The sequence below is a fragment of the Cordyceps javanica genome, chromosome 4, assembly GCF_051103115.1.
Source record: "Cordyceps javanica chromosome 4, complete sequence".
NCBI lineage: Eukaryota > Fungi > Ascomycota > Sordariomycetes > Hypocreales > Cordycipitaceae > Cordyceps > Cordyceps javanica.
Window position 1 is genome coordinate 47,504 of NC_139298.1, and position 24,792 is coordinate 72,295.

A 24,792-nucleotide genomic window follows, 5' to 3' on the forward strand; every position below is an offset into this window, starting at 1 on the left:
GCTGACTGACTGACTGACTGACTGACTGACTGACCTGGTCCCGACAAATTTTTTTCTTCTGGCGTGCCGCCCGCCAGTTGAACCCGAGCCCCGAGCCCCGATGCCGAGCTGCTCGAGAGCTCTCTCTGTGGACACCCTTCAGCCGGACACGACGTCGTCTAATAGTGAACGAATCAGAATTATCAGTATATACAAACTTTTTTCCATTTTTTTTATTCTGGTTTGAGAAAACATTCTTGACCAAAAAAAATAGTCAGCTGTCAAATTGCTTGCTACCTACCCGTTCAAAAAACCAGCCGCCCTATACAAGAGAGAGAGAGAAAAAAAATAGGAAACGCAGAGAGAGTATCTTGCATAACAACGCATTCCACGGAGCCTCCCAAGACAAAATGCCTCCCCAAAACCCACAAGGAAACCCGGCTCGAGTGGCACGTTAACAAGGACGCCGCCGCCGCCGCCGTCGCTCTCGGTTCGAAAGCTACTCCTGCAACCTGGCACCCGGCTCCTCTTCGCCTGCCGGCAGCCGCTCAGACTGCATCGTCCCCCAAAGATGTTGCATCTTCTTCCTGCCAAAAAGTTTCAGTTCAAGTCGTTCATGGCGCCGCCAAGTTTGTGGCGTAAAAATGACTTACCATGTCTCCTCCACCAACTCAATCTCCTCCCTCCGGCAAAACTTGATAAATCTCCGCATCGTATTCTCCCTCTTGAACGCAACCATGACGTTGCCCCGTGGTCTGTCATCTACAAAGCAAATGTGTCGATCGCTCATGACCAGATAGACTCTCAGCGCCTTGAGGTTCCATGAAATCTTGACCACGTCCTCTAGACGGAGACTAAAGTCAATCGGTTCGCGCTCCACGCCCCAGACGACCGGCTTCGTCGACTCTAGGACCTGGTGCTCAAAGACGTTGTTCTCCGGCACCCACGCCAGGTACTGCGTTACCTTTTCGGAGCTAGTAAACAGCCGAGTCTTGATTTGGTAGATCCGAAAGTCGCATTCGGCAATCGGCGCGCCACTCCATGAGTCGGCATCAGATACCTCGCCCGTCTCCAGGCTGTCCAAGACTTTAGCAGCCGCCTTTTGCTTCTTGCCATCATCCGTGCCGGGTTGGACGGCGCCAGAAGGGGAGTCGCCAAACACCTCGGCCGGCGGGCTCGGTGATCCGTGTGATTGAAGGCTCTTGCGCTTGCGTGAACGTGAAGCCGAGCGGGCGACCTCACCCGCGCTACCAGCTCTTTTCCGCGGCATCTTGATACCCGACGGTCGTCCGATATTCTTGAAACCTGAATCGTTGCGTAGTGCTTGCAACTTGGCATCATTATAGAAGTCGTGCATGGTCTTGGAAAAGTTGAAGCTAGTACCCTGTGCCTCAATTAACTCATACAGACGCTGGCGTAGCCACTCGACGGGCTCCACGTCCATCTTGTAGTTGGCCAGTGTATCGATTGTCTCGCAGAGGCGGAACAGCGTGTCGTACGACGTGATGCTGCCCTTTCCCACGCTCATAAATCGCTTGCTGAGAAGCTGGTAAGGACTGATGGGCCCTTGCTCTAGAAACTTGAGAATCTTCTTTCCCCGGTTGACTTGACGGCCATACTGGTACTTGACGCTTCCGACAGCCTCCCCTCGTCGGCTGGCTTCCTCGGCCAGCTGATGCTTCTCCTCCCATGATCGCAGAATAGGCTCCACCAGCGTTCGCAGGTCAGGCCACTTGGGATCCCAGTATGGATGGCTCGGGGTAATCTTCTCTAGCGGGACCCCTTCTATGCACTTTGGATGTGTATAGAAACTGCCATTATGCCGCAGGACAAGGCTTTCCCTTGTAATCTCGCACGGGTCTGGCGCGGCAAACTCCATCGACCGAAACGTCACTGGCGTCAGTTGTCGCGAGTTTGGGCAGCTGGAAGCTGAGGCTTTGGAGCTCCTTCGGTAACTGCCGGTACTGGACGCCGTTAGAGGGGGGACGGTGCTGGATACTGGTGAGCCTGGTTCGTACATCGTAGCTTGATTCACAGCCTTGAACCCGGGCAAAGAGAGACCCGGCTGGCCGCAATGTGCTTCGTATGCTCTGAGCGAGGCCTCCTGGGCGGTTGCTGTCAGGGCCTCGAACTCTGTAGAAGCCCGAGACTCTAAGCCGGGCCCGGTGATCAACGACTGCGGCCTAACGCGTATAGGCGCCAGCGAAGGTCTACTGACGATCATGTCGTTTGGAGATTGCGGTTCCAGCCCCTGACAGCTTGTACCATTCCACTCGCAGTTGCCACATTTGGGGAAGAGGTGGCCGCCGACAGCGATGCAGCCATCGAATGGACTTTGATTGTTGCTGCAGCCTTGACACATCTTGTGCGGCGCAGAACCCGTAGCCTGAATCATGCAAGCTATCCAGCCATTGCCCTTTCCGTCTGCGAAGCTGTAGATGCTGGGCCTCGTGTCCTCGTAGAATCGGTGCGCGCTGCGGAGTTTGATGGGCTGGAGCACGGCTCGGCCGGATATCGCTGCCGTTCGCTCGTTGGACAGGCCGAGGTATTGGAGTTTATCCAATATCGTGCCATTAGCGTCGATAATGGCGACGATCCTATCGTCGTGCCTGGGTGTCTCTCGTGGCAGGTGCAGATTGGCGAGCGGCGGAAGCTTAAGTTGTCTCTCGGGGGGCCTCCTGTCGATCAGCTCGGGTAGGGCCCATGGTCGTTCATGGACGCCGTCTTGGATTCTTTGTCGCTTGAACCAATCATTCATTGTGTATTCCATCTTTTCGCGGTTGTCGAACAAGTTCTGCTTTTCCATGCTGTGTTGGATGTCCAAGTCGTGCAAGCGCTGTGCTTCCTGGTTGTGGGTGTTATTAACAAGAGTTTTTTGCCTGCGTATGGCCATGATTTCGCGGTTCAGAATATCTTCCTTGTTGCTGAGCTCACGAGCTTCGGCTTCGAGGTTTCGTATGTGGTTTACGGCGGATGATCTGTTGTGGTTCCAACGCTGCGAGGCTTGGGCGAAGCGTTCTTGGCATGAAATGGCATTAGTACGCCAAAAGTTATCTTCGGTGAGCTCCCACATCTCGGCGCGCTGAGATGGTGCTTGGAGCGGCACGGGAATCTTCTTGGGGCCTTTGACGCCGCTCTCGATCCGTCTTTCCATTTCCTACGGGTAAGAGACGTGCGTGGTTGGAGCCAGCCAAGCTGGTTGGCCGTAGTGGCGAAGCCGACACTATAACGGGTCAGCGCGGCGCCCGCAGCGATGCGCAAAGAACCCCTGTAGGGCTTTGGGGAAGAAACTGTGCTACCTACCTAGGTTGCAGCAAGAGTAGTGAGTAGAGAACAAGATTACGAATTCAGCCACGGGTAACGGGGAGGGAGGTGCTGGCCACGTCTGTGCGGCAGAGAGTGTGCCAAGAGGGCGAGGAGTTGTCTGAAGACTGACAGCGTGATACATATGTTGGGGTAGGGTTTGCTTTGTTATCGAAGCATCAACGAGTTGTACACGGCCTACCCTTGGCGAGCTACCTACCAACAGCATCCAGGTCCGACAAGTGGCTGGCAGGCTGTCGGAAGCACGTGCCCTGTAGTTGATGCGGGGGCGGTCAATGTAGCTGGCTGGCGGTAGCCGGCGCGGCAGGCAATGTGGGTGCGGTCTGTGTAAGGTTATTGTGATTGGGATATAGTTGGGTATTGCGAATCAGAGTACAAACATAGTCATGGGGGGGGTGTTTGGGGAGGTTGTCAAAGGGACGCTAGTTAGAGAGCGGAGCGGGTGTGATGGGGGTGGTGGGATGGATAGGCGCTGGCATCAGGCGACTGAGATGTCTGTGTCGAGGATCGGGAAAGGGAATCGGTGGCAGGTGACGAAGAAGAAGGGTTTGATCTAGAGAGAGACAGAAAGGGGAGGGGGGATAAGTAGAGAAGAGTAGAAATACGAGCATGGACAACGAAGAATAATACAGATTACAAACGGCGACCACAATCGACTCAACCAACAAGAGTGGGGTCAGCCGGAAGCCAGAAGCCGGCCGGTGATGCAAGCCAGCTGGCAAGATAGAATACCACAGAAGAGGATGGGAGAAGGATTTGGTTTTTGTTTTTATCTTGATTTGGTAGTTAGTTTTTTTAGTTTTTTTTTTTAGATTTTGCGAACCATCTCTCTCTCTGTCCTTGTCTCTGTCTCTCTGTCTCCTTCTGTGTCCCTCAAAAAAGACCCTGGCCAAGATTCATCTTCAGTCTACTACTTAGTAAGGTTTGGCCGCGCAAACACACGCACTTCCAAAGGCGGCGCTCCCAACCAACAGGCGTGGGGGCCAAAGTGGGCTCAGCTGGGGCGTAGGCGCAGCCGCCGCTCTACTAATAGACGAAGCCAAGGGATAAATTGCACTACTTGTGAGTATAGAGGTCTTAGCGACGTGAGAAGAGGCACGACTGTAAAATGAGGCCAGGAAACAAGGTTTTTTGAGCTGGTTGCCTACTTTTTTTCTTCCTCTCTCTTCCGCGCCCAACACTTGAAGGGGGGGGGAAACACACCAGGGAGGGGGCACCGTGGTCATTTCACTCCTATAGAGTCTTATTAGCTTCCGACTCACACGCGATGCTATTCGTTACCAGCAACTCGGTATCCAGTAGCAGGACGTTATTTTTGCGGACACACTTAGTTGGTGTTACCCTATTGTGACGCAGAGCGGCCGCAGAGCAAATGCAAGGCAAGGAGAAGGTTTAAAAAATAATAATAATAACCATGCCACCAGCAAAGGAGCCACATAGGCCAGTGTGAGCAAACTTTGCTCTCTCCTTGTTTTTCTCTTTACCCCCTCACCCCCTTTCCGCGATTTCATATTTTGACTTTTCTTTTTTCTTTCTTTCTTTTTTTTTGATTCTCTCAGCCTTGAAGCGACCCTCCACGCCATTCTTCTGTTTCTTCTTCCTCTTCCTTCTCTTCTTCTCGCCCCATACTTTTGCTCTCGGTGTTTCTAATTGGAGCACGACGCGCTTTGGGCTGAAGATTCTTGTTCACATTGGTATTGCTTTTTCTATTTTGGTCGGTTTGCTTGCTTGTCTCGACATTGGTGTACTTAGTACGGAGTAGGATAGCTAGTTTAGCTAGCCCACGCTGCAGGCAAACCACCGACAAAGCGAGTGAGCGACGCTAACAAAGCAGTCCCCGCTGCTCTCTCTATCCGTAGGCACAGAGTTATAGTTACGGAGTAGATATATCATATAACTAGATGGATGAACCCCGCAGCGCTCGATGGCTACTGTAAAAGGCTATATACCCATCGAAATAGGCTACGCTTTCTACTAATAGTTGGCTAGGCCAACTATTCCCGTTTCCTCCTAGACTGCCAGTCTGCATCACCGTTTCGTCAAACCAGGCCTGGTGAATCCCACATCAGAAAAAAGGCTGCTGGGCGGCTGCTGCCTCGTGCATGCACCATGCATGCCTCTTCTCAGGCTTGTCCCCGACTGACCAGGCTGGGCGTCTTGCAGACAGCCAGCACAAACCGGAAACCCCAAGTAGGTGAGTACTCCGTACTTCGTACTGATACTGGTAGCTACTTACCAGCAAACCCATGACGCGAGATATGCCCGAGCAACCTTGTGTGACGCCCTTGATGCCCGTCTTCCACGTCGACAGCCTGCCATCCCTGTGCCTCGTGCTGCAGCCCAGTTCTTGTGATTCCCTGTTGGCTTACGTCAATATGATGAGACGCCAATATACAGGAAACCTGGCCGTCTTTCACAGCTCGCTTCGCTCTTCTTCTCGAGCCACCGTGCCAACCCCTCTTCTCATATTGTCAAAGAAATGGCAAAGTAGCGCAAGATGGTGCGCAGCCAGCCAGCCACATGAGCGACGCCGTCGTTGGGTCTAGGCTCTCGTCGCACCCAGTGGAGCAGAAACCTCAGACCTTCGTCTATGTATACCACGGGTTGGCAAAAAGGCTTGGCCCCAATCCCAGCCCATCCATCTTGTCTGGTCCTATTTCCGCCTCAGCGGCGCGCCCGCACTAACGTTGCGCACACTCTTGGGCATAGTCCACAATACGGAGCGAGCAGCGCTCCTTGCTCTTGATCATGGGGTTCGGGTTGAGCTGCGAATAGACTGCCAGCAGGGACGTGCGCCCAAGTGAATCTCGCACCGGCAAGGCAGTTGGCCTTGCTTCCCTTCCGCCTGGAGATGTGGAAAACGAGCTAGTTTATCAGCAATCGGTCATATCAGGCCAAATCAAGCGAATGCGGCGGCGCCAACATGTGCGGTCCGCCCCTCCTCTTTGGGCAGGGGTCGTTGCATGTCCAACGATGCCGAGCACCGACTTGCAAAGGGCATCATCTCTGACGTCCCTGACGACGCCGGTCGACTGCATGCCAAAAAAAATCAAAATCAAATAAAAACAAAATAGTCACACAAGCACTCACAATTTTTTTTCCCTACAAAAAAGTCACATGTCATGTTCTACGAACAACGGTACAACGCCGCTAGTCTATGAGAGTGCATAATCTCTGTGTAATACGCTGGTGCTGTTGGAGCTGCGCCACACATTGGTCTTTGATTCGTGAGGGGTAAGGACAAGAACGAATCAACTAGCTCGAGGCCAGACCGGGCTGCCTTTTTTTTCATTGTTGGCATGAGATTGCGTCCCAATCGGCCGCTTTTAGAGGGAGAGAGAGAGAAAGGGTGTGCGTTGGACCAAGTGCAAGGGAGGGAGACCTGGTGCCCAGAGAGCGGGCATGGACGACTTTGATGCTGCCAACAATCCTCCTGGACGGCGGCTAGGGACATGTCACTGTTGAAAAAGAAGTTTTTCTTAAGAAAAAAAATCAGCCTAGGCATCATTGAGGGTGTTGCGTGGACCACTCGGGACTCGCCTATGTACATGCACCGCGCGTTCCACCAACGTGATGTGATGTGATGTAATTAATTGGAGGCAATAGGGCCATGTACATACAGATGCTTCAAAGTCCAGAATGGAAATTGATAGTCGGCTCGGGGGTCTCGGGGGTCTTTGCTATAAAACGCCTCCGCAGCGCCGCGCCAACGGGCACCCAACGCCACAAACTGCCCAGAGCCCCATGTCCATCGCCCTTTTCCCCTGCCAACGACAGCCGAGCGAGGCGTGATATGAGTGTTTCTTCTCGGGAACCCGTATAAAGAAGGCGGGTCTTGATGAGCTGTGAGCCCTCCTCCCCCCCCTGCCCGTCCGAAAAAAAAATAGACGCCACAAATTTGTTGCGCCGAGAAGCAAGCAATACTTAGTAAGATGAACCTTCCCCCCCTCAACCTTCTTTTTCTGTAACCGCCAAGGCGCCAGACTAATGCAGCTCGAAAGATCTAAAAGAGGAAAATGAGGCGTGTATTTACTTCTTGCCCAACAGGGTTCCATGGGAGGGGGAGGGGGGGGGGCCTGCCTCGTAAGTGGAAATGGACGTGGGCTCCGACAAGGCACATACCCGCACACACACTTACAGACCGAGCAAGATACAACAATGTGACGCCGAGGCCGAGCTGCAATGGGGTTCACGCCGGGAAGAATGTCCCTTTTCTGCCTCGCTTCCAGAATGGATGAGAAGTTTTTTTTTTTTTAGAAAAAAAAGTCGTCGTCTCTTTGTGGCGCATCCGACACCCTGCATAGTCGTCTCTTCTCGCGGCGACGCATCCCATGTCTCGGCACTCCATGACGCCGGAGAAATCTTGGGCCTCAAGCGAGTCTCGTTATTTTCCGCACTCTTTTACAAAAGTTCCTTCTCACACCAAAAAAAACTGTACCCCTTAATTCATATGCAAGGTAGCGTGCCTCACCGCCCTGCCATCCCGCGGAGGGACCACCAAGCCCGGTTATCCTCACAGCTCTTCATCACACTCTGCACGCAGATAATAGTATTTGTTGTATTCAAAGACATGATCGGGATCTATTCGATGTTTGGAAAGGGAATCAGTGTACTGCGGGAAAGACGACCCTCGGCCAACATTGCTCCCCCCAGAAGATCAGAACCCGAGTAACATATGTCGGCCACTGCCAAACCATTAAACAAGACTCAGTAAAAAGGTAGATCAAAAACAACTCAAAAACAAAGGGATTCAAACCGAGTTCATAACCAGTACGCCGATGCTGTTCTCATTCTTTTCAAAACGAGACGTTTTCTTCTCTGTTGGTTCGAGAACAGCTCTAAAAAAAAAGAAACAAAAAAGAAACAAAAACACTATATGTCTGAAGTGCTGAAATCCTCCCCCGTCTCTCTATTCGCATATTATTTCTTGATGTATAAACGGGCTTGACCTCTAGTACTTTGCCGAATAGCGTGCCGTCGGCGAGTACGGCATGTCGTAAGCCGTCGACTGGCCATAAGGGTCGTCCATGTACACGGTGGCACGGCGGTCCTCTTCCGGGAGCAGCTCCTTGACCTCCCAGTTGTTCATGCGTGTGCCGACGGAGAATTCGAGGTCTTCCTTGGTAATTGAGTCCCAGTACTGCGCGGGAGATTGTTAGTATCAATTGGGCCGTCGTTTTCCTGTTGTGCATTTCGTTCAACCACAACAACAACAACAACAACATACCTTGTACACCATCATGACGCCGAGAAGGTTACAGACGGTGGCGAAAAACAGGCCATCCAGGTAGTGGCTGATGGCTCGGCACAGCTTTTCGGAGAAGGCGTAGAGCATGACTTGGCCGATGACGAAGAAGAAGACGCCAAAGGCAATGTCGCCGAGCGGCCAGCGGTCCTGCAGGGTGCGCGTGACGAGGAGCACCTGCATGACGACGTAGACAAAGAGCTGGATGGCGTTGAGGAGGTACAAGACGACGAAGAGACCAATCGTGTTGGTGGGCGAGAGGCCGGCCCAGCCTTTAAAGGTGGCAATGGAGACGAGAAAGGTAATGGCAAAGGCGACGAGGGAGCAGGCACGCAGCAGCCAGACCGACAGCGGGGTACCGTCCTCGTAGAGCTGGAAGCCGACGAAGCCGTTGATGAGCAGGCAGGTGACGAGGGCGCTGGTGAGGCCGCTCTGGAGGGCGACAAAGTACGGGTAAGGGCCGGAGCCGGGGGGCACGACGCCGGCGTCGACGATGAGGGAGAAGAAGGAGAGCAGCATGTAGAGGTAGAAAAAGGTCAGGATCTCGCGGCGCCCGACGGCGGTGAACTTGGAGCGGACGTGCAGGATCATGACGACCGTCATGAAGAGCGAAAAGATGTGCATGGCCGACGCGGCGCCCTCAAAGATGATGGTGTTGGCCAGCTCAATGTTGCGTGCGTAGCACGACGGCTCGATCCCGACGTGGCCGACGCCGGCGAGCTGCGGACCGACCGACGCGCACAGCGGTAGCGGCGCATTCTCGCAGATGGAGGTGAAGTCGCCAAAGCCCGACATGATGATGATGATGATGATGATGATGATGATGAGTTGAGTTCTCCAACGTCGGATTGGTCACGACTAGATTCTTGACCGCAAGCTGCGCAGAGTATCGTGTAAAAGATGCGGTCGGCGTTCGTAAAGGGGACAGACAAAGCCAACGTGGCCGTGTCAGGGCCAGCAAGTCGTCAAGCCAGCACGAGTTGTTCCGAGTTCTCGGGCGGACGGGGCGCGAGGTTTCCCGGCAGTAGTCTCCGGGTGTTGTGCGGTTCGTCAGGAATCCGGTGGCCGTCCAGGGAAAAACGGCGGCGGCGGCGTCTCGTGCTTGGTTTGCAATGGAATGCGTCAACGGTCGGTCGTCTGAGGTTTTCCGTCGAGAAAAGCGGCCCCCGAGACAAGCAGAACAATGTGAGGGATCGGCAACAGTGAACGAGCGATTTGTTTGAGGACAGGAAATCGGTTCCTAGAAAATGAAGCAGCTTTGGGGACCCCTCCGCCTCACACGCGCGGATAAAATTGCCCGAGTGTACTTTTTTCCGTTTCTTGGGGTGTCGTCAATAGAGAGACCGACCCATCAAAGGAGGCGGCCAGGGAAATCTGAGATGGGAGGGAGGATGGCCGTAGAAAAGAGAGTGGAGTCAGCCGCCAACGCAGAGGCGCGGGTTGCCAGGCAGGGGGGTGCTAAAAAAAACATGGTCACTTTTGGCCAATATAGCCCCTCAAGTACGATGATTAATAGCAAAATAGCTTTATGAATTCTCAAAAATATATTCAAAAGTTCGAAAATGAGAATCCTGTAGATGGATGCTCCTCATAATAATAATTACATGGGCTTATTCATTACTGAGTATGGTGACAAAATTGTGTAGTGACCACCTGGTACTGAGTAGTTAGTCGACCTTGTACAGAGGGCCACAAATGGCCTTTTTTTTTACACGGTGGTCGCGCTACCCTACAGCTCGCTTGGTGAATTGCTGAATGGCGTATCTTGCAATTGCAGCATCCCATATCTTGCCGTGGGCTATAGATATGGATGACAGCTACCTGTTAAGTAGAACTTCCTGTCAGTTCTGTGGCGGATCCCTGTTGTGACGTGTTTTACGGGTGGCAGGCACATGGCTCAGCCTTCCAGCTGATGTTCTATTTTGAAAAGGCATACTGCAAGGCCCTCACAGATGGATCATTGTCTGCATCACCACATGCGTCGAAAGCCATGCCTGGTCTGAAACAAGACATGTGCCAAAATACCATTTGGAAGTGGGTGGTGACTGGAATACGAATGAATGCGCTCGTCAGCATACTGGTAGCCTTCCACTATGACTCGCAACCGAGCCTCTCTACTGGATCCTTCCTCGTATATGTTCTGATACGTCCCGATAGCACCCTACTACGTCACTTGCTCCACTGCAGAAAACAGACGAGACGGAACAACGTCAAATTAGCCTTCATGTTGTTTTGCTATTGATACATCTATTCATGCTTGCGTTGAGCGCCTCATATCTTATGCATTCCCATGGCCACTCCTCCGATTCAGCGTCACATCGAAGGAGCACACTATCGACCAGGCCGAGCAATGACGTGTGCAATGATCCCTTCCACGTCCAATTAACCACCCTCCCCGGGGTGCCACATAACGAGAGACAAAAAAAAAAGAGCAGCAATATAAAGCAAAAACAAATCCTCCAGCAGCGCAGTGTGTACCACATACAGCTGTCCGCTGGGCGTGTCTGTAGTCGGTAGTTCCTCGCCACTCATCACCAACTCTCGGGGTACCGCTCTCACGTCTTACCAACGCCAGTAGTTAAATATGCTATCCATGCCATGCAATGCGACTTCTAAAGAAGAAGAAGAAAAAAATGCTACAGTAAATCCCTGCGCCAAACTCATAAACAGCCAAATAAAGACGACGCAAATCAAAAGAAAAAAAACAAGGTGACATCTTATACAAGCAGTGGCCGCTTTCCCTGTGCGGCCTCGCCACAACGACAAGTGGAAATGAAAAGAAGCGTCCTGCCTGCGTCACCTGAATGCTGGAATCGGATACGCAGGCCACACCTAAGGGAACGCGCCCTGATGTCGGTTCTGAGGCAGCATTTGCTGCTGCTGCTGTCTGTTGTACATGACAAACTCGGGCACCACTCCGGTGCGTACGTCGTTGCGTCGGCCTAGAGGCTGGTAGTGGATCTGGCTGGGGTTGATTGGTACGGACAAATGATACTGATCCAGCGAGGTCGACGCGGGGTGGAGGAGCCTGTTGACGTGCCTTATGGGCTTGTACGGGCTCGAGCGCTGTTGCAAGTATATGCTTGGCGAGTTGGCCAGAGGCGTTAGAGCAAGAGGCGTATGCATAGCCGATCCCGCTCCGTAGGGCTCTGCCATGGGCGACGATGTGTATTGGACCAGGCGGCCGGGGCTGCGTCGCTTGCTCGGAGTTCCCAAGCCAACAGGTGGATGAATAGCCGTAGCAGCGGTCGGGTAGGTGGGGGCCATGTTCACAGCGGGCATCATCTGCTGCTGCGCTTGCGGCTGAAGCTGCTGCTGGGGCTGGCCACCGCTGGGTGGTGGCTGGTATACCGTCGACATGGCACGAACACCCAGCTGGAGCGGCGGCAGAGGCATGCTGGAGCTGGGCGTGTATGGCGGCCCAACTGGCATATATGGTGCTCCGGCAGGCTGGTGCTGGCTCGTCACGACGCTCAGCTGAGGAACAGGTGGCCGCGCTTCCATGGCACCGGCACCGGCAGCGTGGACACCGCTGCCAGATACCATACCAGGTGCGAGCCGTGGGGCCATCTGTCTTTTGGCGGGGTGGTCGGCAGCATCGTACTCGGGGCTTCTCTTGCGCGGTGTTGCGAGGCGGACGGGTTTGGATGCCAGCGGTGAGACGGCGTTTGCCTGACACGGGTGCCAGTCTTGCGAGTGACTCGACGTCGGAGAAAAGGTCTTGGCGGTAGTGGGCGTGTACGGGGGCAGGTCGGGCACCATGGGTAGCTTGGTAGCCTTGGGTGACGATGTCGGTGACTGGAACATTGCGTTGGCGGCCATGTGTAGGGGCGAGGCTGGTTGACGCATGGCGCGGTCGTAGTACTCGTGGAAACAGGCAAGCTTGGTCAGCCACTGCTCCCATTCCTCCTTGGAAGCCAGCAAGTTGTATCGCATGTTACTGAGAAATTCAACTTCCATGACGTGAATCTCCTGGACGGCAAAGCACGAGACTTCTGCCCACGTCTTGTTGGTATACGTGTTGTCATCGAGGACTGGGCAACGTCAGCATCGTTGTAGGTTAGCATGCGGCGGGGAGGCTTACATTTGTTGCCGAGCATCAGGGCAACTGTCAGCAGGCGATACTCGCTGCCGGCTCGGCCTTTGATCTGTGGAGTCGACATCTTCAGGCGGTAAATGAAGAGGAGTGCCAGCAAGATGACATTTTGAGTCACCTGCGTTGTCTGGAGCACATTCAGAACCCACTTCCGAAATTGTTCATATGGCCTGGCCAAAGAGGAGAGTCTAGGCAGTGTTGTTGCGCTGGGCGCGGAGCGAATGGACTCGGCCTTCTTGAGGTCGTCTATTGATTGGAACCAAAAGAGGCATGTCATCTGGGAAGCGTTAGCAAGTGGCAACAGATAATGCGAAGATGAAAAGGCGAAAGCATACCTGGGCGGCAAAGTCTGCCAAGTTTCCTCCGGCCGGACTGATGCACTTTGGTATTTGGAGACTGTGGAAGACGAGGGTTTCCGAATTCCTTGTGGAGTGACTTTCTTGGGATGGCATCTTAGCCTCGGTAGGTGTAGGTGGACGTGCCAGGTAGCGAGAAGCCCTCGGCGGCTGCTGCGATCTGGCCGAGACGTCGTTTTGGGGGACCTGCGGAGGCTGCGGCAATGCCTGCTGGTGGGCTGGTTGCTGGACGGGTTGGGCCGGGTAGCGCAGGTATTGGAGACTTCGAGAATCGGCCGCGGCAGCCTTGGGTCTGTTTGCCTGAGCAGCTGCTGGAGGGTAGTTGTAGGCGACATGGTTATCGTAGGCGGCGTAGGAGGGTTGGTATGTGGCACTCATGTCGTTGGCTGGAGGCCGGAGGTGGACACGAGATGCCACAGAACCGGGATCGGATGGTGTATTCGAGTCGACTGAGGCGGCCGAGTGGGCGTATAAACATGAGGCTGGTGCACGAGAGGAAGGGAGGATCGGAAACGTGTGATGCAGAGGAGCTGTCGTCAATAGCTGAGCAGGCATGGAGGTCGGACCAACTGCGGCGAGCTGCTGTGAAGCGTAAGCGTGGTGAGGACGTCGAGGCCAACGAAATTGGCAGCCGCTGGGTGAGCTTTCTTGCGTGTTGAGTCGTTTGCCCGGCAGTTTGCTTCGGCGAGGTTGGAGAAGTGACGCCAATGGGAGGAGGAAACACGGCGGTAGAAGAGCAGGTGGCAGAATCCGTGTGGTGTGCAAACGTGCAAACGTCGAGTGTAAGTGACGGCCAGGTCAAGCGTTTGTCGCGGGAGAAGTGAAAGGCGTGGTACGAGGTCCGAAGGGTCCGTAGTTGATCAAGGGCGGTAGTGATATCAGCATGCGGCAGCAAGGAATCGAGGCGGGCGAAGCTTTTTATGGAAAGGGAATGAAAGCTGGGCTCGGGCGAAGAGTGTGGTGCGCTGCTCTGTACGGTACTTGGAGGGATTGATGGCGGGAGGAGACGGGCGAGAGAATGGAGAGAGAAACAAGACAAGGGAACGAGAAGGGCAAAGGCGCTTTCTGACGGGACCGACGACAAGTCAAGTGCAAGCGGGCAACGCCATGGCGAGACGGAGGGTTGAGAATGGAGCAGGATGGGACAAAGTGCCCAAGGTAGGGAACAAAGTTGTTTTTGTCAAGGCGGCGGTGGTAGTGGTGGTGGTGGTTGTAGTGGTGAATGACGGATGACTGGACCTTGAAAAGACCTTTGAAAAGACCAAGGCCCCCCATGAAGAGACGAGGCCTGGGGTGGGCTCCAAGAGGCTCCGGGTCGCGAAGCTGGTGAGCATTGGTAGAGAGTTTGAGGAGGGTCTCGGAGGAGCAGAATGGAGGACGGGCAGGGTTTAATCAGCGATGTGGTTGGCCAAGTGAGAGGGCTGTGGGGGAGTGTATTTGGGGGGAAGGGGGGGGCCTTTTTTCGGGGAGGGAGGGAGAAAACAGAGGGGAAAAAGGCAGAGTGAAAAAGGCAGAGGGGGGGTGGGCAAGCCAAAGGCAGAGGGTGAGGTGCCTATACCAAGGTAAGGAAGTAGTTGGCATGGAGGAAGAAAGAAGGGGGGTAACCCAAGTGCCTTCGTGCGAAGTAACCGACCTGGGTAAGTACCTTGGGCGGCTTAGTAGGTACCTCTATCCTCAATTGTTAGGTACTTTATCACTCTATGTTTGTGCCTGAAAAATACAAAGATACTTGGCTCTCCCTGACTGGTACTTGCCTCGTAACTTGTTAGTGAATAACTTAAGTATGTATGTATAACAATTTAGCTCCTACGTGGGCTTTTTTTTTTTGCCCGTCCTGATAAAAGCTGGAGCGGCAATGTCACCAATTTACAGAGCGCATAGGCCCATAAAATCTTGGTTGCTCCAGATACCCGTTCAAGTAAGTACCTGTCCTGTCGACTTACCGCCAAGCATCTTACTTAGGTACTTGGCTAAGTACCTACTTAGCCATTTGCCTTGCCATGTGCCTTGCTCAGCACCAAGACAGACATCCAGGCACATACCTTCTTTGCTAGGTAGATATTTGTTGACGGCACGAGTGCTGTCGTCAATTTTACCTACTCAAGTCCTTGTGTACTTGAATGCCCAATCTATGTGGTCGGCACCTGTTTACCTACCAACTCGAGCATGGACTCTCCCCCCGAGCACTACTTAACCAAGTAAGTACTATTAGGTACTCAGTGACTCGGTGAGTACCCAGTACTCGTACTGACCAGGGATCCTCTCGCTGGTGCGCCATGGCTGCCCGCCCACTGGGTCTCTCTGGCTCTCAGCCAGCCTGGGGGTCGTCAGAGGACCACTTGCTCAGCCACTAACTAGTTACTGAGTACATATGGATAAATATAATCCATAAGTACGGATAGTTTATGTGTAAAATACACAAGCACACAAGCACACAAGCACACAAGCAAGGCAGGTTATCTGCAAGTACGGGGTGCCAAAAGCCAAGTCGCTACTTACAAGTTATACCTAGGCAACGACGGATTACCTAGCTGCCTAGGTAGGTATCAGTAAATCATAATGATCAAGTGCCTGGCCACCCATGACCAATTTCTGCGGGCGGCGGCGTGCAACCAACTCCAAGCGCAAGGGTAAGCAGATGGCAGGCATGCAGGCCAGCAGGCAAGCAGGCAAGCGGGCATCGCAGGCTCTCAGCAAGGTTCAATGGGGGCAATGACACAAACTCACACACTTGCAACAGGATTGACGGGATTGGCAGGATTGACAGGATTAACAGCATCACTGTTCAAGTCTCGAGTGCTCCGTAACTAGTTGCAAGTAGTGAACCACTCCAATCTCAAACGATGCCCCCTTGTGCTTCTGCTCTGCCCGTCTGGCTCGCCTCCCAAGTACCACACCAAGCACCCCCCTTGATTAATCCGTACTGAGCATTGCTTACTTACTTGTTAGTTGTTACTTTTTAGCCATCTTGTTCTTGCCTCTCTCGTGCCACCAGTGACCACCTCGCCTTGTCCCGCTGCAATTGCGGCTTTTCCAATCACGATTAGCGCCTGCACCTGCTACCGGCCCCAGCGCTCTGCGACAAGACAAGAGGAGGAAAAGGGAGCAGGCCCCGTTTATGTACGAGCCTTGGCTTTCGGATGGCCGCCTCTTGTTTGTAGTCACCACTCTCCTCCCTCTGTTTCCCATTTCTTTGAACCCCCCTTCCCTCCTCTACTCCGTACTGGCATTTGCCTTTTAATTATGCCCTCGTTTTTTTTTTCTTGTTTCGCGCCCCCCTTTCTTGAATTACCTCTCTCCTTCTTGCCTCGCTCTTCTTGCACGTCCAGGCACGGTGTGCTCATCACTAAACTCATCCGCCCGCCCGCTCGCCCGTCCATGCCGTTGTACTTAGTTACTTCTGCCTGTAACGCAGTTCCAGTTGCGCCTGACTTGCTAGCGGCGAGCCTCTCCTACGCTAACCGTCAGGACACATTGGCCCAACGTACCGATACCGTGCCTTCCGACGTGGCGCAGGCCCGGCCCAGTCAGTCGATTGTCACTGTATTATTATTATTCTCTATCAGTCTTGTATCGCACTGGTGCTCGGTAGCCGAGTCGCATCACTTTTTGCCATACATTTCCACTGGCATCTCAGTTCGGCTGCGAGCACTACCTATGTACCTAGGTTTGAAAATGAAAAATAAATAAATAAATAAACAATAATAATAATTCAAATTGAAAAGAACAAGCACTGTGCCCTATGATACAAGTCACGCAGACTGCTCCGTAAACATTATACATTACGGGCCGCCATACGGCACTACTTAAAGCACGAGCCCCAACTTGACTCTTCTGGTGCTGGGTTTGACTTGCGAAAAAGCCCACGACGCCCGGTCTGGTCCAGAAACTCTCGAGTCGGGACAGTACTAGTAAGTAGCTTTGATGAAGAGAGAAGAAGAAGAAAAAAAAGCCCAGCTTCACAATCACACCCTGTAAAGAGCAACAAGATGCAAACCATGTGCTCGAATTTGGGAATGGCTGGACCACCGCCTGTGGAGCCCTTATCGATCCAGCTAGCTGGTTGACGTCTCTCAACACGAGTATGTACTTATATACTCCGTACAGATAACTACAGTATGGCTGTACTCAGTATGGATGGCACGCGCGGGCCACACTGGGGACTGGCAACTGAGTTTGCTTCTATTATTATTACTGGGCTCTGCCGCCTCACAGTTACCTTGCCACCCAACACCTTACTAGTCGACGTGAAAAGCGTGACGAGGCCAGCTGACACGGCCTCCCTGCCCTGGCTCGGCCGGCACTGTTGCTTTTTACTCAGTACTCAGTAGTACCAAGTACTTAGCGTATTATTTCGGGGAGGGAGGCATGACGGGCAGGACAGGGTAAGTATCTCTTGTCGTTTTTTTTTTTGGATGAGGTGGTGCTCACTAAATAAGTATGTATTAGTACTAGCGACACCAAGCTACTCCATACTTTTGCAGAGACAACTCCAGTACGGAGTAGGGCGTCATCATCTCCATAAGGTCATGGAGCTTCTGGCTGATATAGCATGACCTAGCAACTTTACCCAGTACACCACTTGCATCAACCCCCTTAGGTTGTCTGATCATGGCTTGCTTCCCAGTGTGTGTGTGTGCGTGTGCGTGTGTGTGTGACTGTTGGGTTCTACAAGAACAAAGAAGTATAAACGAAGGCCCAAGGAAAGAAGACACGCGAGATGCCTTTGGCACGTAGCACGAGAAAAGACTTGCCGAACGAGCACGCAACAACCACCACAGCAAACAAGTATGAGGAGTGAGAGACGGACACACCACTTTTATCGGACCGTAGCCCCTCTTGCCAGTGCCACTGGGCAAAGGGGAAAAAAGAAGAAAGAAGAAATGAAAGAAAGGAAAAAAAAAAAAAAAAAAGGCGGTGGACCTGCAACACCACCACCACCACCATAAACCCTGTCAAAGTAAATGCACTTCAAGAATAGTAGCAGGATGCGGGTACGGAAACGACTTGACGGCAAGACAAGATGCCCTACTCTTGATTAGGCAATGGATTTTGCATATCGACTACGGAGTACTCCGTACAATCACGACTTTTAGGGAAAATAAAAACAAAAAAAAAAAAAAAAGAGTCAAAAGTGTACAACTAACTACAGAGTATCCGTACATGAAATTACACAAATACTGATACTCTGACGAGTGAGACTTGCACACCCCATCTCTGCGTTTGCCCGCTCAACGGGTGGACCATCTAGCCAAGATGGTTGAAAATGATTGACGGGTCTGAGTGGCTTGCGGCTTGTTCAGGAGCGAGTTTTATGCCTTTTCTTTTCCCTCACTCACTTTCTCTCTTCTCATCGTTCCTTGAGTCGTGTTCTCTTTCTCACTCGCCCTGTTCCTTCCTTTTCTTTCCATTCCTCTTGAGTCGTCTATTCATGGCTGAAAGGCGGCGCGCTGCAGTGTTACACGACAATTCAAAGTGTGGAAAAAAAAAGGATGTACAATTAAATGCGTGCAGTGGATCAATATAGCTCGTTTGGTTTTGCAAGTTCAAAATGGATATCAACCCAGTCGCCCAGTCGCCCAGTCGCCCAGTCGCCCAGTCCGTCCTTGCCTTGAGACTCTCAACTGCGCTAGCAGAAAGAACCGGGGAATGACTATCGGCAGGGCCAGAGCCAGACTTGAAAAAGGAAAGCGAAAAAAGAAAAAAAGTACGGATACTCCGTTACTGAGTACTCAGTATTGGCATGAGGATGCCAGTACCCACCAGGTAGCATAAGTATGGCCTGGGGCTTCCTCCCCCTTAAGAACTGCGAGATGAGGGAGGGAGAGTGGGAGAGATAGAGAGAGGTCTCATATTGCCCGCCTGCCCGCCGTTGTACTGGTAATCCGTAGGTACCACCAAGTCAGGACAACATACTGACTTGATATGGATTGGATTGTTCCGTGTTTCTTTTTTGCCACTCGGGACGCGAAATTGCGGCTTGTGGACTCGCATGGGTCTTTTTGGCAAGCACTTTTCTCTCCTATCTGACCTGTTTTTTTTTTTTTCCACTTGGCAAAGTAAAAAGAATTTCGTTATCCACGAAATGAACAAGGCTACCTGCCTTGCATGGAGCTGCAACGCAGCATGCTGTTAGAGGACCAGGGGGGGACGCAGAGGGAGCGAGAGGGTCAAGGCGGTTGTCGCATTTGGCCAAGGGTCCGGCTGCTCTCGTTGGGTCTGGAGCTTTGGTGGCCACTGCAGTCTCCCTGTGTGCAGCTCACCACCTACTTATTACCTACACACGTACTCCGTACACGCACACGCACCTCGGGTTGAGTGAGATAGATGCACTAATGAGGACGGGCATTGGCGGGCGACAAAACCACAGCGAACCTTTGACTGTCTACTGTGCACCGGACGCGTCAGTGGCCCCCCTGCCGGCTTACCGTGCATACTTACTGACCGCAGTCTAAAACAGGCACGTACGGGGTCTTGTACCGGGCAACAAGTGCCAACATTTGGTTGGCCAACGACGCAGTCATCAGCAGCCTACTCTCCTTTGATACCGGAGCCGCTGGTGGACTGGAGACAGAACAGACCTACCAGTAGGCTGATGGGCTGTTACATATGACAATACTCCCTACTGATACATTGACACTGCTACGTACCAGTAGACAAGTAGTACTTACTTGGAGAGCAGGGCAAGGGGAAAACCGCGCTAAACAGGCGTCAGCATGCGTCCACGCGATCGGCCATTCGTAGAGGGGGTGTGGATGGCGAGCCTGAAGTGATACATTGCAGGTGGGAAAAAGGTTGTGGGCGGGCAAACCAAAGCATCTTGTCCCGTTCTCGCGCGTTTCCAGGGAGGAATAATAATCACCCATAATAATCACCATAATAGCAAAAAGCAAAAAAAAAATCTTCTCGGCCATATAGGAGAGAAGAAAAGTGACATGATGGCCTCCCGAGTCATTCAAGAGGCCATGAAAAGCCATGGCACGTCAACCACGCGGAGGAGCCCGAGGTCGGCCGATGAGACCCTAGAGCAAGTATCAGTCAGTAGCCTGCTGGCAACACCTCTACTTATACGGATAGTTAAAGGCACTAAGCAAGCATCATGGTCAATCATCCAGAACCATAAGTATTGCTTGCATTACTTGGGACCCAAGACCGTACCAGTACTGGTAGCGCCAAAGCTTGCTGTGCAGCGCTGGCCAAGACTGACAAAAAGGATGCTGCTTGCTGGAACCAGCAGGGGGGCGGGCGCAAGAAGCCAACCCCATGTTTTTTAAATTGGTTTACTATTTTCCACGTAAAAATGGTTTCCCTTCTGCCCTACCACGATAAGTGGTCCGCCTGCCTTGGCCAAAACCGCCCCAACAACTTCTACAGCAGTACTTGCGGATTACAGATTATCTTCCTAGTTGCCAGAGGCTGACGAAAGCCCCTTGGCCGCCAGTAGTATCCTGACTGTGTGGGAGTGAAAGAAAAAGCAAAATGGGGGCGTGTCACAAACCCAACTCCAACCCCCCCCCTTTCAAGGAGAGTTGGACCTATTTTGTCCGTTCCGCAGCCATGCTGCGTATATTTGCGTATTCTAACCGGCAAAAGCCATCACACTGTCGCAGGAGTCTGCTTTGTACCTTGCACTGCGCATCTCGGCAAGGGAAAGGGGGGAAGAGGCCCCCCCAAGATGACTCCGTTCCGGGGAATCATGGTGAGTGTGTGCTCTTTTCAACATTCACGAGATTTCTTATGCGTTGTGCCTCGCAGCGACATGGTTGCTCGCTGGTGTGCCAAGTCTCCATTTCAACCGCGCCCACCCTACGCAATGCTCAAAATACGGCCGCCCCAGCCCGTGTCGGGATCCCATGCTCGCTGATGATCAGCTCCCGCACCGCGCGTTGTGGACGCTCTCATGCTCTCTCTCAAAACCCCCCCTGTAATAATCAGGACACACTCCGGTGCTAATACCAAAAACGGCCGGCAATGATGGCTTCCGTGCCCGAAACCTCCCAGCTTGCAAGGGGAGGGAGGGGGGAGGATGGATGGGGTTCTAACTTTTGACGACAAAGAAATACAACTGGGCTGAGGAAAGCCCCAGCCTTGCATTCCGTGCTCTCTCTGTTGATTGACTTCTTGGAAAGGACCGCTGATTCTCTCCCCCCCCTTCCATCTCATGCAAGTCAACACCGCAGGCCTCATCCTTCATAATACCGTCACTAACCCAACTCACACGACATGCACAAAACAACCAAAGCCAACCTCTTCCGCTGACGTATCACTAGTTCACGACGCTCCCTCGGCTTCAAAGCCTGCAGCCCCTCCCCTCTCCCAGACCAGGCTAAACATCATGCGGATCCGCCTTGACTGCCCACGCCGCTAATTATCGAATCTAAACCCTTTGCTCTTTTTGCCTTTAAATTCGTTCGGCCTGTTTTTCATCAGCTGTTCCTTTCCTCTTTATTCGTTTGTAGTTTATTATTATCTAGGTTGACGCCTCCGTATCTGCCGCTCCGTTTTCTGCCCTCTGCGCTCCCGACAGAATTGGAGCCCGTCCTCTGCAACTATAGTCTGTCTGAGCTCCGTACCGCTACATGAACCCCATGACCGATACTAGGGCGTCATTATTATATCTATGCGCACTTTACACCTGTAAAAAACGTGCCACATGTCAAGGCCAGCCGAATGAAAATTGTCGTGAATGACAGCTATAGTACTCCGTATGGCAACATAAAAATTGATCCCTGTTGTGAAACCGCTGGGCAGCGCACATGGAGACCCCGTTATCAACAAAGGTCGTCCATGCGACAGCGTCGACTAGATTATCGGCGAGACTGTTGAGTTGTAGTGCTGAGTAGCTCGTTCTCATTTCTAAATCGTCAGGTCAAAGCCGGGTCAGTCTAGGGTAGTCTGCTGAATAAGCCGTGTCCGTCAGTGGCATCATGCATTGCTCCCTGAAGCAGTGACGAGGGTAAAGTCCTTTGCGATCATTCCTAGTACTGAAAACCTCCCTGCCAAAGCGGTATCAACCGCAGCATCCCTTGCATATCAAGTCCCTTTGAGAGACATATGTCAGGGCTGGTTCACCCGGAAAGCTGCTAGCCATCGTTGTGGAGAGCTAACCTGTAGCCGTGTTTGGGGCACTGTCGTGCATTGTCAGAATATTGGCCGGATCATGAGCGATTGAGCAACCAAACAAACTAGCTATGAGTCGATCGACGTTTCTCTATATGCTGCTCATGAGCTTTCGCGTTTACCGCAAGGGCGGAAGATACCTTGATAAGGAACGAGTCCTGTCACAGTTCCTGACTCGTAATCTCATCGCTGTGGTGTTGACTCTTGCAGCCTTCCTTGCCCACAAGAGCAATCCAGAGTAGTGACAGAAAAACTGCAGGGACAATCTTACTGCGTTTCTCGGTGATATCCAAAAGACTGAGTTTTTCACGGAACATGATCAAGGTCGCACTGCCAGACCTGATGAGTGGCCGCCGCCAAGCCCTCGGACGTCAGTTTACGCGATAAGATGATTCTTCCGAGTCCGGAGTACGAAGCCCTATTGCTAGGCATTGTGCTCGTTCTTTCATGGGACCGGTCCGTGTCTGACTTTAAGACGTATGATCAGCTTGGGCTGTCTCGTAAGCGATCGTGCCATTGCCACTGCCTACCCACCCATCAAGGAGACGGTGGGTGGTTTTGAGAAACAACAAGGGGCAAACGGACTGGCAGTACCAGTGGTTGCGGGAGGGCTAGCCTTTTTGATAGAATGATACGGAAACAAGCACATGGCTGCGCTTTGCCCTGTACTTCATGGTGCAAATTACCCATCATTCAGTGGAGGCCGGAAGCCATAGGCCGTGAGTACTTATGCAACTATGTGACACCATCTATAGCGGGTGGTGGAAGATGATAATTCGGGCTCAATTATGAGATTTCGCTCTCGAATGTTCTGCGCGTTGCTTCGTGCCCTGTTCGAGGGATTATGTGACATGACAGAGTAGGAAGCCCGGGACTTTGTGTCCATTTCCCGTACTGCAAAGATAAGAACCTCACAGAAACTAGACGACTGTCACAGCTACTATGAAGTAAACTGTTGCTCGCCGTCACCAAATTGTTCGAGATCCGTCCTACAAGCCTGAGCCATCCCGGGTGGCTTTTCGACACTGAACTCTTCTCATGTCCGAAACCGATAGTATCCGCGCATTAACCTCATCTACCCAAGGCTCTGCAGTAATATCTTTAGCTAAGGCAGATCTTTCTGTTGATACAGAAATTGCAAATCACGGATCCATTACTGGTCAGGGCCATAAAAACAGTGCCTTGTGATAGACAGAGGAAGCGACCTCACTTTCAGCGACTGACTGAGTGTCGGCGGAGCTCAAGAGTGAGACGGTGAATACTGCAATAGAAGAACTCATGCAGCAAAGATCGCACTCTATCATAGTAACAGTGTGTGATGGAGTACAATTTGCCATCACTCTAGCTATCTTTGATCTTGAGAGCTAGGCATCCGCGAACGGCAAACCGTCAAGTTGAACAGACTCTGATGTTGCAGAGTACAACCGGAGCATAAATGGCCTTGAACGTAGTGCTGGTAGTGTGTCGCTTTGTCATTGTTATCCCGCCGCCGCTAGCTTTGTAATGGTGTAGCCTGAAGGCATTAGTGTTTATGATGAATTCACGATGTGGTTTCTATTCCTTTTCAGACTTTTGCAAGCATGATCAACTCTTTGCTAACACCCTGCGAGGCGGCCGTATACAATTAGCTTCTGTTGGGGGGGCGGGCAGTCTATTCATGCCTGTTACTATTTATGCTTCACTGTCCCTTGATACTTCATTGACAGGCAGAATGCAAAGGGCTATCTTGCTACAAGTTCGAATGTAGACATGCCCGAGCCTCTGATTCGCCATTCTGTAAGCATGCACATTTATTTTGAGATCGTGTTTCTTGTAGACACTGCCGATGTCAACCCACGCAATCTGTTAGCAGGGAGTGGTAACTCTTGCAGACAAAATTTACTTAAAAGTCAGTCGTTGTGGTGAGAGTTGATCAGCTATATAGATAGGCCCGCCGGACGATGATTCAGGCGCGGATGGCGAGTAGGCATGAGAGCGTCTACAGGGTCTATTGACCGACTCAACGGATTCCTATATGGTATTGAACGAGAACAATCATCGAGTGCTACGTGATATAATATGGAGAGACATTTGGTGGCTCGGATATTGTCTTTTATTGATATGTGTGACAGCAAGGTCTGGCAAAACGAGCGCGTACATGCTTCTGGATGGTTCGACCATGTGGACAGCAACAGTTGCGCCTCCCCAATCCAGCTCTATAGCTGTTTGTATTCAGAAACAAGTCCCAGTGAGTCAATATAAATACCAAAACTGTTGCACATCTAAACAGAATGGAGGTAGTTGCATTACTGTGACGCGACCACACCAGGAACTCTTGATGCATTTATGGGTGGATGACAGCCTCACCCGAGGATGTGGCATTGGCAACGATAGAAGGATTTATACAAGTATTCATATGGCTTCACCGTGCTATCCTAGTCCCGGCTAATCGTGTAGGAAATATGAGTTTGTACAATCTACTAATCGGCTTTTCAGCGTCGGCGGCCACGCCCCTCACGCTACCTACGTAGCTGGAGGACAAAGGCTATTAGTGCATCATATTAGCGATCAGTCCAGCGCCACGACAAGGAGGAGGCCCAAGCGAGATAATGCTCACTCAACAAAAAAGTGATGCTTTTAGTACTACTATGCACTGCTAAACCGTACCTCGTATTTCGGCTAGGCTTACAGTC

At 52.2% G+C, this 24,792-nt stretch overlaps 3 protein-coding genes across 3 annotated transcripts; all 3 read right to left on the reverse strand.

The window, feature by feature from the left end:
* Positions 1–478: 478 nt before the first annotated feature.
* On the reverse strand, positions 479–3,133 carry V2A60_005921 (DUF3716 domain-containing protein; the record flags this gene model as incomplete). Its single annotated transcript, XM_083257219.1, has 2 exons — positions 479–566; positions 633–3,133. 2 exons carry the CDS (start codon positions 3,131–3,133, stop codon positions 479–481), a joined length of 2,589 nt encoding a protein of 862 aa, XP_083113345.1.
* Positions 3,134–8,254: 5,121 nt separating this feature from the next.
* On the reverse strand, positions 8,255–9,343 carry V2A60_005922 (chitin synthase chaperone-like protein Chs7; the record flags this gene model as incomplete). Its single annotated transcript, XM_083257220.1, has 2 exons — positions 8,255–8,443; positions 8,531–9,343. The coding sequence occupies 2 exons, from the start codon at positions 9,341–9,343 to the stop codon at positions 8,255–8,257; spliced, it is 1,002 nt and encodes a 333-aa protein (XP_083113346.1).
* Positions 9,344–11,380: 2,037 nt separating this feature from the next.
* V2A60_005923 (cyclin family protein) lies at positions 11,381–13,378 on the reverse strand (the record flags this gene model as incomplete). Its single annotated transcript, XM_083257221.1, has 3 exons — positions 11,381–12,582; positions 12,633–12,921; positions 12,980–13,378. The coding sequence occupies 3 exons, from the start codon at positions 13,376–13,378 to the stop codon at positions 11,381–11,383; spliced, it is 1,890 nt and encodes a 629-aa protein (XP_083113347.1).
* Between the last annotated feature and the right edge of the window lie 11,414 nt (positions 13,379–24,792).